Source organism: Bombina bombina, chromosome 1 (assembly GCF_027579735.1).
Source record: "Bombina bombina isolate aBomBom1 chromosome 1, aBomBom1.pri, whole genome shotgun sequence".
Classification (NCBI taxonomy): Eukaryota; Metazoa; Chordata; class Amphibia; order Anura; family Bombinatoridae; genus Bombina; species Bombina bombina.
This window is the reverse complement of record NC_069499.1, coordinates 1,215,664,346-1,215,676,603: the sequence shown is the minus strand read 5'-3', so window position 1 is coordinate 1,215,676,603 and position 12,258 is coordinate 1,215,664,346. Positions and strand designations below refer to the sequence as shown.

Genomic DNA, 12,258 nt, shown 5'->3' with positions numbered 1-12,258 from the left:
ATATAAATACATATGTATTAATGTATTATTATGTGTATATATGTATTTACGGACATATATACACATATAAATACATTAATATACATGTATACATATTTTTCATATCGGGTATGCGCATATTACAGTATTCAATCATTTTTGCGCATATTACAGTATGCGATCAGGTTTGCGTATATTACAGTATGCGATCAGGTATGCACATATTACAAAAAATCATTTTAAAGAACATTGGAATATGAAATATTCCTATTTCCATGTTGGGTAAGCGCTATTGCGAATATGTTGTGGTGTTTGCGCAAGAGATTGGGTGTCATATTATTTTTAAACTTTATTTTTCTCCAGAGACGACATCAGAACTTCAGTGCAGCGAAGGGGGTAAGTAGCACAGCGATGGCAGCAATTATAAATATATATGTATATGATTATGTGTATATACAAATATTAACACATAAATATATATGTATATAAACATATACATATATATTTACAAGGAACACTCACTTTCCATAGACCGCATTGTAAAGGCGTTTTTTTCTAACACCCCTCAGCCTCCAACTTTAGCCCCAAAATACTGCCTAGTGCAGTAATTTTATTAAAATAGCAGCATCTTTATTTTTTAATAAAATACGCTAGACTGTATTTTGAGGCATTTGGGGCACATTTATAAAATTAATTAGAGATCTGATCTCTGGTTAATTTTATAAGTTCTAATTGCTACCCCAGGCTTGCGGTAGCAATAACCAGCCACTTATAATGGCTGATTAATTATCGCAGGCTCAGCAAACGGCAAATTTGTCCGTTATAATTTAGTGCTACACTTGTAATCTAGCCCTATATTTTTTTAAAAAATAGTAACAATTAAAAACAAAACTTGAAAATTGAATAAGGCTTTAAGTTTTTTTTTACATTTGCGTGTTTTATGTTACAGTGACGTTTAGCTAACTGCTATTGGGGTCTCAGGAGATTGCCAGTATGCCTATATTTGGGTCCCTATACTCACAGCTATAGAATCCCGAGCTTCACACATTTTGATCACCGTTGTCTGAAATTCTCCAATAAAATCATGTCCTCCGTCATTGTCGTAATCAAAACACGTTATCTGGGGGTAAAAAAAATAAATAAATACTTTCTTTGTGAGCAGAACATAGCCAAATTGTTAAACAGTTTTCAGTTTTTTTCTGTTTGAGAGGAAATCTGGGTCTTTCTAGATTGAAAATAGTCCATAAAAACATTTTTTCATAACATATTTACACAATTTGGCAGGCCAAAACATATGGCTACATTAAAATATAAAAGGGGCACATTATGGTTGATTAAAGTGAATGTAAAGTCACCTCTAGTGCCTAACACAATATTGTGAAGCAATTCAAATAAGGGGGACTTCAATTTATTAACTCCGTTTTCGTGCCGCGCTTCCTCCGCCCACCATATTGTCCCTCATTATTGCAATGATTGACAGCTACTCTTTCTAATCCGCTTTTCCCCCGGGGGAGTTTAAACCCTTTTCAGATATGTCATGTGCCTCTTCAACGCATGCGTTAGAAAATTTTATCCACCTTCAGATGCAATGCACGTTCACGAGAAGCGCATGCGCTCAAGCACACAATTATCCCAATAAGAAAACTCCAAGTCCGAGGTAACGTTAGCCTCTTAAATGCTGGCAATTTTTTGTAAGGTTTTGGTGTGGAAAGTAAATGTGACCTGAGTACAATAGAAAAGAAAGTTTAGAGGCACCGGGTGTGTTTTAAAACATCAAAATTTAATATTCTCAACAATCTCTGCAATCCAATTGGTCAGTGGGCACACACCTTCTAAATAAACTGACCAATTAGCTATCATATGTAAACAGTTGTCCCACCTCTCAAACGACTATCAGCTGCTGCATAGTGCTCTGAGATGCGGACTACGAACGCACCGCTATTCTAATAATGTAGATACTTATTCTAGACCGGAGCGCTATATCATAAAACTCATGAATCCTGACAAGGCTATAGGAAAAAAAAAGGAACATAAGGAATTATAATGTTTGGTTCCTCCAGACTTGTAATGTCCTAATTAAATTAAAGCCTATTCACAGTTCTAAATTCGGAAATTGGTTGCTTAGGCAGCCTAATGTGCGTAAATGTGACCTGAACAACATAGCAATGCATATGCACCCCAGATCCTTTAGCAAATGAAACAGATCATTTAGCAAACACAAGCTTCTTCCAAAGTGAAGCTTTATATCAGAGATGGAGCTAAACACTATAGCGGAGATGGAAACACTATACACTAAACACTATAGCGGAGATGGAAACACTATACACTAAACACTATAGCGGAGATGGAAACACTATACACTAAACACTATAGCGGAGATGCTGCTGCTCTCACCGATATAATAGTACTCAATGAATGTAGTAATTCATTCATTGAATACTATTTATCATTTACAATATTGCGGAGTTTGACGCCTGCGCAGTTTAAAACACGATCGTGAACCTGTTTTACCAGAACAAGAAAGTTGGTTTGGGGAGGAGTTGGCAGTGAAACGTTAGAAATTTAAAAATATAATTTATATGTTTTAATAACAAAGGATATTATATTTTAAAAAAAATTAGCGATTGCATTAGGGTACTGTTAAGAAACGCATTGCGGTCGTCAGTAAGTGTAAAATTTACATTCACTTTAAGCTTTATTAAAGCTTTAATGATATTTGTTGATTTTTGTTTCTAGTTGGCTTCCTATCTAGAGTAAATTATACTAAACATTGCTGAACATTTACTTTTCTACATTTACAAGACATAAACACCACCTTAAAGGGACATTAAACACTTAAAGATTGTAATATAACATGTTACATTTTAAATAGCAAAAAACCTTTGAAATATACCTTTATGATTAGGCATGTGCATTTGTTTGTTACGAATGTGATTTCATTACAAAAATGTGGATATTCTCACTCTAATAGGAGGCTTAGTAAGACGGATGCTAGAGCCTGCATTAAACAAAAATGTACTGTAGGGCAGGCCCTGGGATCTGCAGCACTAAGACTTCTTTTAGCGCGGCTTCTGTGAAGAAGAGTTGGGATTAGCACTGCTCTTTTTCACCTGTAGCACAGGAACATTTACATTTGTTTAACAAAAAATAATGCAAATGTTCCACAAATATTCAGTATTTATTTTGTATAGAACAAAACAAATACCGAATATTGCAGTTCCGAAAGATTTGGACAAACCAAGGCCTAGATTTGGAGTTTGGCGGTAAAAGGGCTGTTAACGCTCCGCGGGCTTTTTTCTGGCCGCACCATAAATTTAACTCTGGTATCGAGAGTTTAATCAAATGCTGCGTTAGGCTCCAAAAAAGGAGCGTAGAGCATTTTTACCGCAAATGCAACTCTCGATACCAGAGTTGCTTACGGACGCGGCCGGCCTCAAAAACGTGCTCGTGCACGATTCTCCCATAGGAAACAATGGGGCTGTTTGAGCTGAAAAAAAACCTAACACCTGCAAAAAAGCAGCGTTCAGCTCCTAACGCAGCCCCATTGTTTCCTATGGGGAAACACTTCCTACGTCTGCACCTAACACTCTAACATGTACCCCGAGTCTAAACACCCCTAACCTTACACTTATTAACCCCTAATCTGCCGCCCCCGCTATCGCTGACACCTGCATATTTTTTTTAACCCCTAATCTGCCGCTCCGTAAACCGCCGCAACCTACGTTATCCCTATGTACCCCTAATCTGCTGCCCTAACATCGCCGACCCCTATATTATATTTATTAACCCCTAATCTGCCCCCCTCAACGTCGCCGACACCTGCCTACACTTATTAACTCCTAATCTGCCGAGCGGACCTGAGCGCTACTATAATAAAGTTATTAACCCCTAATCCGCCTCACTAACCCTATCATAAATAGTATTAACCCCTAATCTGCCCTCCCTAACATCGCCGACACCTACCTTCAATTATTAACCCCTAATCTGCCGAGCGGACCTCACCGCTACTATAATAAATGTATTAACCCCTAAAGCTAAGTCTAACCCTAATACTAACACCCCCCTAAGTTAAATATAATTTACATCTAACTAAATAAATTAACTCTTATTAAATAACTTATTCCTATTTAAAGCTAAATACTTACCTGTAAAATAAATCCTAATATAGCTACAATATAAATTATAATTATATTATAGCTATTTTAGGATTAATATTTATTTTACAGGCAACTTTTTAATTATTTTAACCATGTACAATAGCTATTAAATAGTTAAGAACTATTTAATAGTTACCTAATTAAAATAATAACAAATTTACCTGTAAAATAAATCCTAACCTAAGATATAATTAAACCTAACACTACCCTATCAATAAATTAATTAAATAAACTACCTACAATTACCTACAATTAACCTAACACTACACTATCAATAAATTAATTAAACACAATTGCTACAAATAAATACAATTAAATAAACTAGCTAAAGTACAAAAAATAAAAAAGAACTAAGTTACAAAAAATAATAAAATATTTACAAACATAAGAAAAATATTACAACAATTTTAAACTAATTACACCTACTCTAAGCCCCCTAATAAAATAACAAAGCCCCCCAAAATAAAAAATTCCATACCCTATTCTAAATTAAAAAAGTTACAAGCTCTTTTACCTTACCAGCCCTGAACAGGGCCCTTTGCGGGGCATGCCCCAAGGATTTCAGCTCTTTTGCCTGTAAAAAAAAACATACCATACCCCCCCCCCAACATTACAACCCACCACCCACATACCCCTAATCTAACCCAAACCCCCCTTAAATAAACCTAACACTAAGCCCCTGAAGATCTTCCTACCTTGTCTTCACCATACCAGGTTCACCGATCCGTCCTGGCTCCAACATCTTCATCCAACCCAAGCGGGGGTTGGCGATCCATCATCCGGTGCTGAAGAGGTCCAGAAGAGGCTCCAAAGTCTTCCTCCTATCCGGCAAGAAGAGGACATCCGGACCGGCAAACATCTTCTCCAAGCGGCATCTTCAATCTTCTTCCATCCGTTGCGGAGCGGGTCCATCTTGAAGCAGGCGACGCGGATCCATCCTCTTCTTCCGTTGTCTCCCGACGAATGACGATTCCTTTAAGGGACGTCATCCAAGATGGCGTCCCTCGAATTCCGATTGGCTGATAGGATTCTATCAGCCAATCGGAATTAAGGTAGGAATTTTCTGATTGGCTGATGGAATCAGCCAATCAGAATCAAGTTCAATCCGATTGGCTGATCCAATCAGCCAATCAGATTGAGCTTGCATTCTATTGGCTGATCGGAACAGCCAATAGAATGCGAGCTCAATCTGATTGGCTGATTGGATCAGCCAATCGGATTGAACTTGATTCTGATTGGCTGATTCCATCAGCCAATCAGAAAATTCCTACCTTAATTCCGATTGGCTGATAGAATCCTATCAGCCAATCGGAATTCGAGGGACGCCATCTTGGATGACGTCCCTTAAAGGAACCGTCATTCGTCGGGAGACAACAGAAGAAGAGGATGGATCCGCGTCGCCTGCTTCAAGATGGACCCGCTCCGCAACGGATGGAAGAAGATTGAAGATGCCGCTTGGAGAAGATGTTTGCCGGTCCGGATGTCCTCTTCTTGCCGGATAGGAGGAAGACTTTGGAGCCTCTTCTGGACCTCTTCAGCACCGGATGATGGATCGCCAACCCCCGCTTGGGTTGGATGAAGATGTTGGAGCCAGGACGGATCGGTGAACCTGGTATGGTGAAGACAAGGTAGGAAGATCTTCAGGGGCTTAGTGTTAGGTTTATTTAAGGGGGGTTTGGGTTAGATTAGGGGTATGTGGGTGGTGGGTTGTAATGTTGGGGGGGGGGTATTGTATTTATTCTTTTACAGGCAAAAGAGCTGAAATTCTTGGGGCATGCCCCGCAAAGGGCCCTGTTCAGGGCTGGTAAGGTAAAAGAGCTTGTAGCTTTTTTAATTTAGAATAGGGTAGGGAATTTTTTATTTTGGGGGGCTTTGTTATTTTATTAGGGGGCTTAGAGTAGGTGTAATTAGTTTAAAATTGTTGTAATATTTTTCTTATGTTTGTAAATATTTTTTTATTTTTTGTAACTTAGTTCTTTTTTATTTTTTGTACTTTAGCTAGTTTATTTAATTGTATTTATTTGTAGCAATTGTATTTAATTTATTTATTGATAGTGTAGTGTTAGGTTAATTGTAGGTAATTGTAGGTAGTTTATTTAATTATTTTATTGATAGGGTAGTGTTAGGTTTAATTATATCTTAGGTTAGGATTTATTTTACAGGTAAATTTGTTATTATTTTAACTAGGTAGCTATTAAATAGTTCTTAACTATTTAATAGCTATTGTACCTAGTTAAAATAAATACCAAGTTGCCTGTAAAATAAATATTAATCCTAAAATATCTATAATATAATTATAATTTATATTGTAGCTATATTAGGATTTATTTTACAGGTAAGTATTTAGCTTTAAATAGGAATCATTTATTTAATAAGAGTTAATTAATTTCGTTAGATGTAAATTATATTTAAGTTAGGGGGGTGTTAGTGTTAGGGTTAGACTTAGCTTTAGGGGTTAATCAATTTATTAGAATAGCGGTGAGCTCCGGTCGTCAGATTAGGGGTTAATAATTGAAGGTAGGTGTCGGCGATGTTAGGGAGGGCAGATTAGGGGTTAATACTATTTATGATAGGGTTAGTGAGGCGGGTTAGGGGTTAATAACTTTATTATAGTAGCGCTCAGGTCCGCTCGGCAGATTAGGGGTTAATAAGTGTAGGCAGGTGTCGGCGACGTTGAGGGGGGCAGATTAGGGGTTAATAAATATAATATAGGGGTCGGCGGTGTTAGGGGTAGCAGATTAGGGGTACATAGGGATAACGTAGGTGGCGGCGCTTTGCGGTCGGAAGATTAGGGGTTAATTATTTTAAGTAGCTGGCGGCGACGTTGTGGGGGGCAGGTTAGGGGTTAATAAATGTAATACAGGGGTCGGCGGGGTTAGGGGCAGCAGATTAGGGGTACATAAGTATAACGTAGGTGGCGGTCGGCAGATTAGGGGTTAAAAATTTTAATTGAGTGGCGGCGATGTGGGGGGAGCTCGGTTTAGGGGTACATAGGTAGTTTATGGGTGTTAGTGTACTTTAGGGTACAGTAGTTAAGAGCTTTATGAACCGGCGTTAGCCAGAAAGCTCTTAACTCCTGCTATTTTCAGGCGGCTGGAATTTTGTCGTTAGAGCTCTAACGCTCACTTCAGAAACGACTCTAAATACCAGCGTTAGAAAGATCCCATTGAAAAGATAGGATACGCAAATGGCGTAGGGGGATCTGCGGTATGGAAAAGTCGCGGCTGAAAAGTGAGCGTTAGACCCTTTAATCACTGACTCCAAATACCAGCGGGCGGCCAAAACCAGCGTTAGGAGCCTCTAACGCTGGTTTTGACGGCTACCGCCGAACTCCAAATCTAGGCCCAAATTTTTTGCTGCTGCACAAGTCTTTTTATTATGTAACATGCAAAATTTGCCGTAGTGGAAGAATCCAGCTGCCAATGGATCGGACTTTGAAGATTTTAAAAAAAAAAGTAACTTTTATTAGCATACAATAAAACGACTTCACAGGAAGTCAATAAAGTAACTATATCACAGCCAGCGGAACCGCTAACAGCACAAATCAAATATCCAACATGTTTTGTGTCAGCACTTAGTCCGGGATAGAGATAGGTCTTTACTCTAGGGTTAAAAACTGTTAGAGATCCAATCAGCAGAGTGCAATAGCTCTAAGCCAATGGTTATTTCAGTATTCAAAAAGCGTCATCTGAATGATTCTGATTGGTTATTCTTACTGAATGGATCGTTATACAAAAAAGAAAAAGATTTATTTTTAAAATTTTATTTATAGAAAACAAACTTTATGTCAGTGATATGTGCGAACTTACTAGATAAAGTATGATTGCATTATGCCTAATGGACTTCGTAATATAGAGGATATAGGAGGTATTTAATTGTTATTATATTGCTATGTAAAGAAATTACCATTTACTATCTGAGCCTTAGGTAAAATGAATCTTCTTTCTGCTGTGATTCAATTTAGAATATAGCTTCATTCAATTGATCTGTGTAAAATATATCCTCATTAGGTTACAGTATATTCACCAGAGTTAGGTTCAATATACAAAACCATTTTATGAGCTGTACCTTCATTGAGTAGCGATGTGTTAACCAAGATTTGTTACAGTGTAGAAGACCGATTTTGTTTGTAACATATCTTGTAGTTTGTGGAAATTAAACTTCAATTCCTTACTTGATTTATTTTTGATAAATGCTTTGGTGCTTTACAATGTCTTGTGCTAAAATGCTTTACATTGTGCTCTATCCAATTTTATGTGTTATGAAAACAATGCTCATGTAGTGTATTTTTTATATAGTATTTATTTATTAAATACGTGATATTTAAATACAACCTAGGTTAATATGTGGCAAGTTTAGTAATTGCAAATCCAAAGTGTTAGATATATGATTTTTTGGAAATGCCTTGATCACATGTGACATTAACTTTTGATGATGTGTATTTGATAATAAGAAAAATAAGTGATAAAGTAAGAATGCTTAACGCTTTATAGTGCTCTACTAAAAACATAAATTATGCTTACCTGATCCTTTTTCTTTTCTTCAGATGGAAAGAGTCCACAGTTGCATTCATTACTTTTGGGAATTGAGAACCTGGTCACCAGGAGGAGGCAAAGACACCCCAGCCAAAGGCTTAAATACCCCTCCCACTTCCCCCATCTCCTAGTCATTGTGCCGAGGAACAAGGAACAGTAGAAGAAATATCAGGGTGAAAAGGTGTGAGAAGAATAAAAATAACAGATGCCACATAGAAAAACACGGGCGGGGAGCTGTGGACTCTTTCCATCTGAAGAAAATAAAATTATCAGGTAAGCATAATTTATGTTTTTCTTCATAAATGGAAAGAGTCTACAGCTACATTCATTACTTTTGGGAAAACAATACCCAAGCTATAGAGGACACTGAATGCAAAAACAGAGGGTACAAAAGGCCAACAACCCCACCCAAAAAACCCTGCTTCGTCCGACGCTGAGAAACCTTAAAAAAAAAAAAGCCCAAAGGACACTGACCCGCAGATAGTCCATAGGCCTTGCTAGAGACTGCAGAAATAGACTTGACTGAGCCAACACGCCTCCAGGAGACACCGCCACCCAGCATTCGATGCCCAACAACCCACCCCTTACAAGAGAAAGGGATCAACTACCTAAAACTCCCCAAAAAAGGAGAAGACGAGGAAGAAAAAAACAGGATTCCCAAAAGAACCCTAAGATTCCCAAAAGTACACCAAGTTCCAAATAAAATAAGGAACCCAGAGACCCGAACCAAGTTCACAGAGACCGGAACCGGTCTTGAGAAACAAGGCAGGCAACACCCAGATCCCAGGAGAGTACAGAGACCAAAGATTAGTACCGGGAATCTGAAATCGAGAAAAAATAAATTTTTCTTAAAGCAGTGCAACAGCACCGTAAAGGACAACCAAAGACAGAGCCCTCAACATACAGATAGCTCAGAATATCGAAATATTCAGAGATCGGACGCGTGCACACTACACGCCACAGTCATACCAGGATGACTCTGAAAAAAAGACTACTTGCAGGCAAGTAAGAGCAGCTGAAAAGAGACATCAAACCCTAATCGTCAGACTGCTAAACATCCACTAAACAGTGGGCACAACACAGGCTTTCCAAAAGCCGCCAGTCCTTCTCACATATCTTGAACATGGAGAAACACCAATCAAATGATCCAAGGACGAACAACAGATCTCAGATTCTGCTCCACACTGGACCAGCCCAGGTGGCAGGCAGGTCTGAAAAACAGGGGAACAGAAAGGACGCAAACCACCTACCCTCAGGGAAGGAGGAATGGGGTGAACTCGGCCACCCCAACAGAACTTGGGTGCCGACCCAAAGAGCTCCTTCAAATAGGTACTCCTAAAGAGGACCCCATAGGAGATGAACAAAGCAAAATGCATAACTGACAGTCTCAACACGGAGATTCCAAAACTCCACAGATGGAACAGAACAAACCCAGAAGAGCAAACTGCTCACCCTTACAGGATAAATAACTGTTCCAACCTCCTGCACACAGGGCAGGACAACGACTATCCAGAGAGAAGAACCCCCCCTCCTTAAGAAGGACAACAACTCCCCCTGAAGGGAAGGGCACATATAAGAACAGCGCACATGCTCACAATACATGATCCGGAGACTTTGAAAACAAAAGGCCGAATTAAAACATCCAGACGACCTGATGAAAAAAAAAAAAAAAAAAAGAAAAAACTCCCCCGAAGGGGAATACACGTTGTTCAAAGAAAAGGCAAGCTATAGGAATGTATCTGCAAGCGTACAGAAAACCTGGCCAAGCTGCTAGCAGGTTCAACTAGCGAATCCATAGACCATAGCCTATGTTCCCCGGAAAAACTTGATTGTCCCGAACCAGCCACAGTCCAGAAAGACCCCAAACAAAACTAAAGGCCCGAGCCCAGAATTGTTTGAAACAAACAAACACAAATTCCCCATCTGAAAAATCAGACCTCACAGGAAAATAACCGTACCAACCCAGAACAGGGACAAAACTCACTAATAAAACTTGACCCAAAAGGAAGAGAACCCTCCTTACAGGAGTCCAACACTCCAAAAAAGAGCTATGGCACAACAGAGGCGCACCAAAGACTCTTGAGACCAAGGGAGAATATTAAGGACAACTTGTATCACTCATAAGGCGGCCAAACCGCTAATGGAAACGGACAAGTCCAGAAATCCCGACCCGAAGGAAGAGAACCTTAAAAAAGGAACAAGTCCAGGAAAAGAAATTCCAATGAGCCCCTGAAGGCAAAACCGCCAAGAACCGACGGTAAGGAGACCCTAAGTCCTCTAGACTTCCAACCCACATGGAAAGGAAACACTCTAAGTCACGATGAAAAACGGAAACACCCGAGTATGTCGCAGCAGAACCATACCGAGTCCCGGTTGACCAGCAAGAAAGGCTAACAAGGACTGAACCAATCCTCCATGCCTCGAACTGAACTTGTAAAAGAAAAACAAGTAATAACACAAATAAAAATGTGAAACACTCGGCGCCACCAAACGGACCAGCCAGGCAGAACAGGCGCCATGTGTCTGAGACAGAAGGTTTCAAACCCAAACAGGACCAGCCTGAAACTCAGGATCGATACTGTCAAGGCCGCAGATAGACATCCCCAGAGATGGAGAACAAACATCAGACAAACATAGGACTAACATGTCCTCACACCAAACAAACTTCCGTAGAAGTAAACTGAGTGTGATGTATGTGATGATAGGTAATCAGAGGTACCTAGTATCCTTTATTTTAGGACCACTCAGCCTCACACCTTACCGTGGATTCACACAGATTTAACTTATAGGAACCCTGTTGTGCTCATTGAACTGAGGGTCACTACTGTAGGGATACAGAGTGAAACGGAGGCGTCACACAACTTGGAGTGTATAGCTTAGTATCAGTAACTGCAAGATACTTTAGTAATGAAGGCACAGTTATAAGTTTCAATATGCAACATGTGCCAGAGAATATCAAACAACCATTGCATTCAAATAAAATATATACATAAGCTCACACTCTCACACACACAAAGCCTTAACTGTTTGTAACTAGAAGGCCAAGATTATAATAAATCCTAGTGTGTAATTAGAGTAACCACTGAGTTAGGTATGATTATCAAGGAAGTTGTGACTTATATTGTGATTCCCAGAATGAGGACTTGAATGGGTTAATGACCACACAAGAGTAATAAGCAAAATAGTCAGTATCCGGATTAGACTGAAGCTGGTAGAAGCTGAGCTTGTAAAGTGAGTTCCAAAACAGGGTATCAATAACACAGTTCAAATTGAAGGACTGGCATACAAAGTAAATACAAGTCTATTTAGGCAGGAGAAACAGTTTACTGGTAATGTTAAGTATAATATACAGACCGGTTATCCAGATAACAGGAATCCAGATGAGAGAGCAGCTCCGGCTGTGCTGCTGAGATGTGTGACACAGCTTGTTGCTGAGAGAGAGCGGCACACGCTGATAGAGCTGAGGAGATGCCGGGTGTGACATCACACGCACCCGGTGCAGCAAGAGGAACGGCTGCAGATACAGGCAGCTTGGTTCCGGATGAGATTAGGTCAGTACAATACTCGTGGAGAAGTAGCCACAGAGG

At 39.4% G+C, this 12,258-nt stretch overlaps 1 protein-coding gene across 1 annotated transcript in view; it reads right to left on the bottom strand.

Annotated features, from left to right (window-relative positions):
- Positions 1-12,258, bottom strand: part of CPNE2 (copine 2) — a gene marked incomplete in the record, with an annotated part of 400,103 nt that overhangs the window by 143,118 nt on the left and 244,727 nt on the right. Inside the window, 1 exon segment of the mRNA XM_053700230.1 lies at positions 1,001-1,099. Coding sequence (XP_053556205.1) covers positions 1,001-1,099 — 99 coding nt within the window.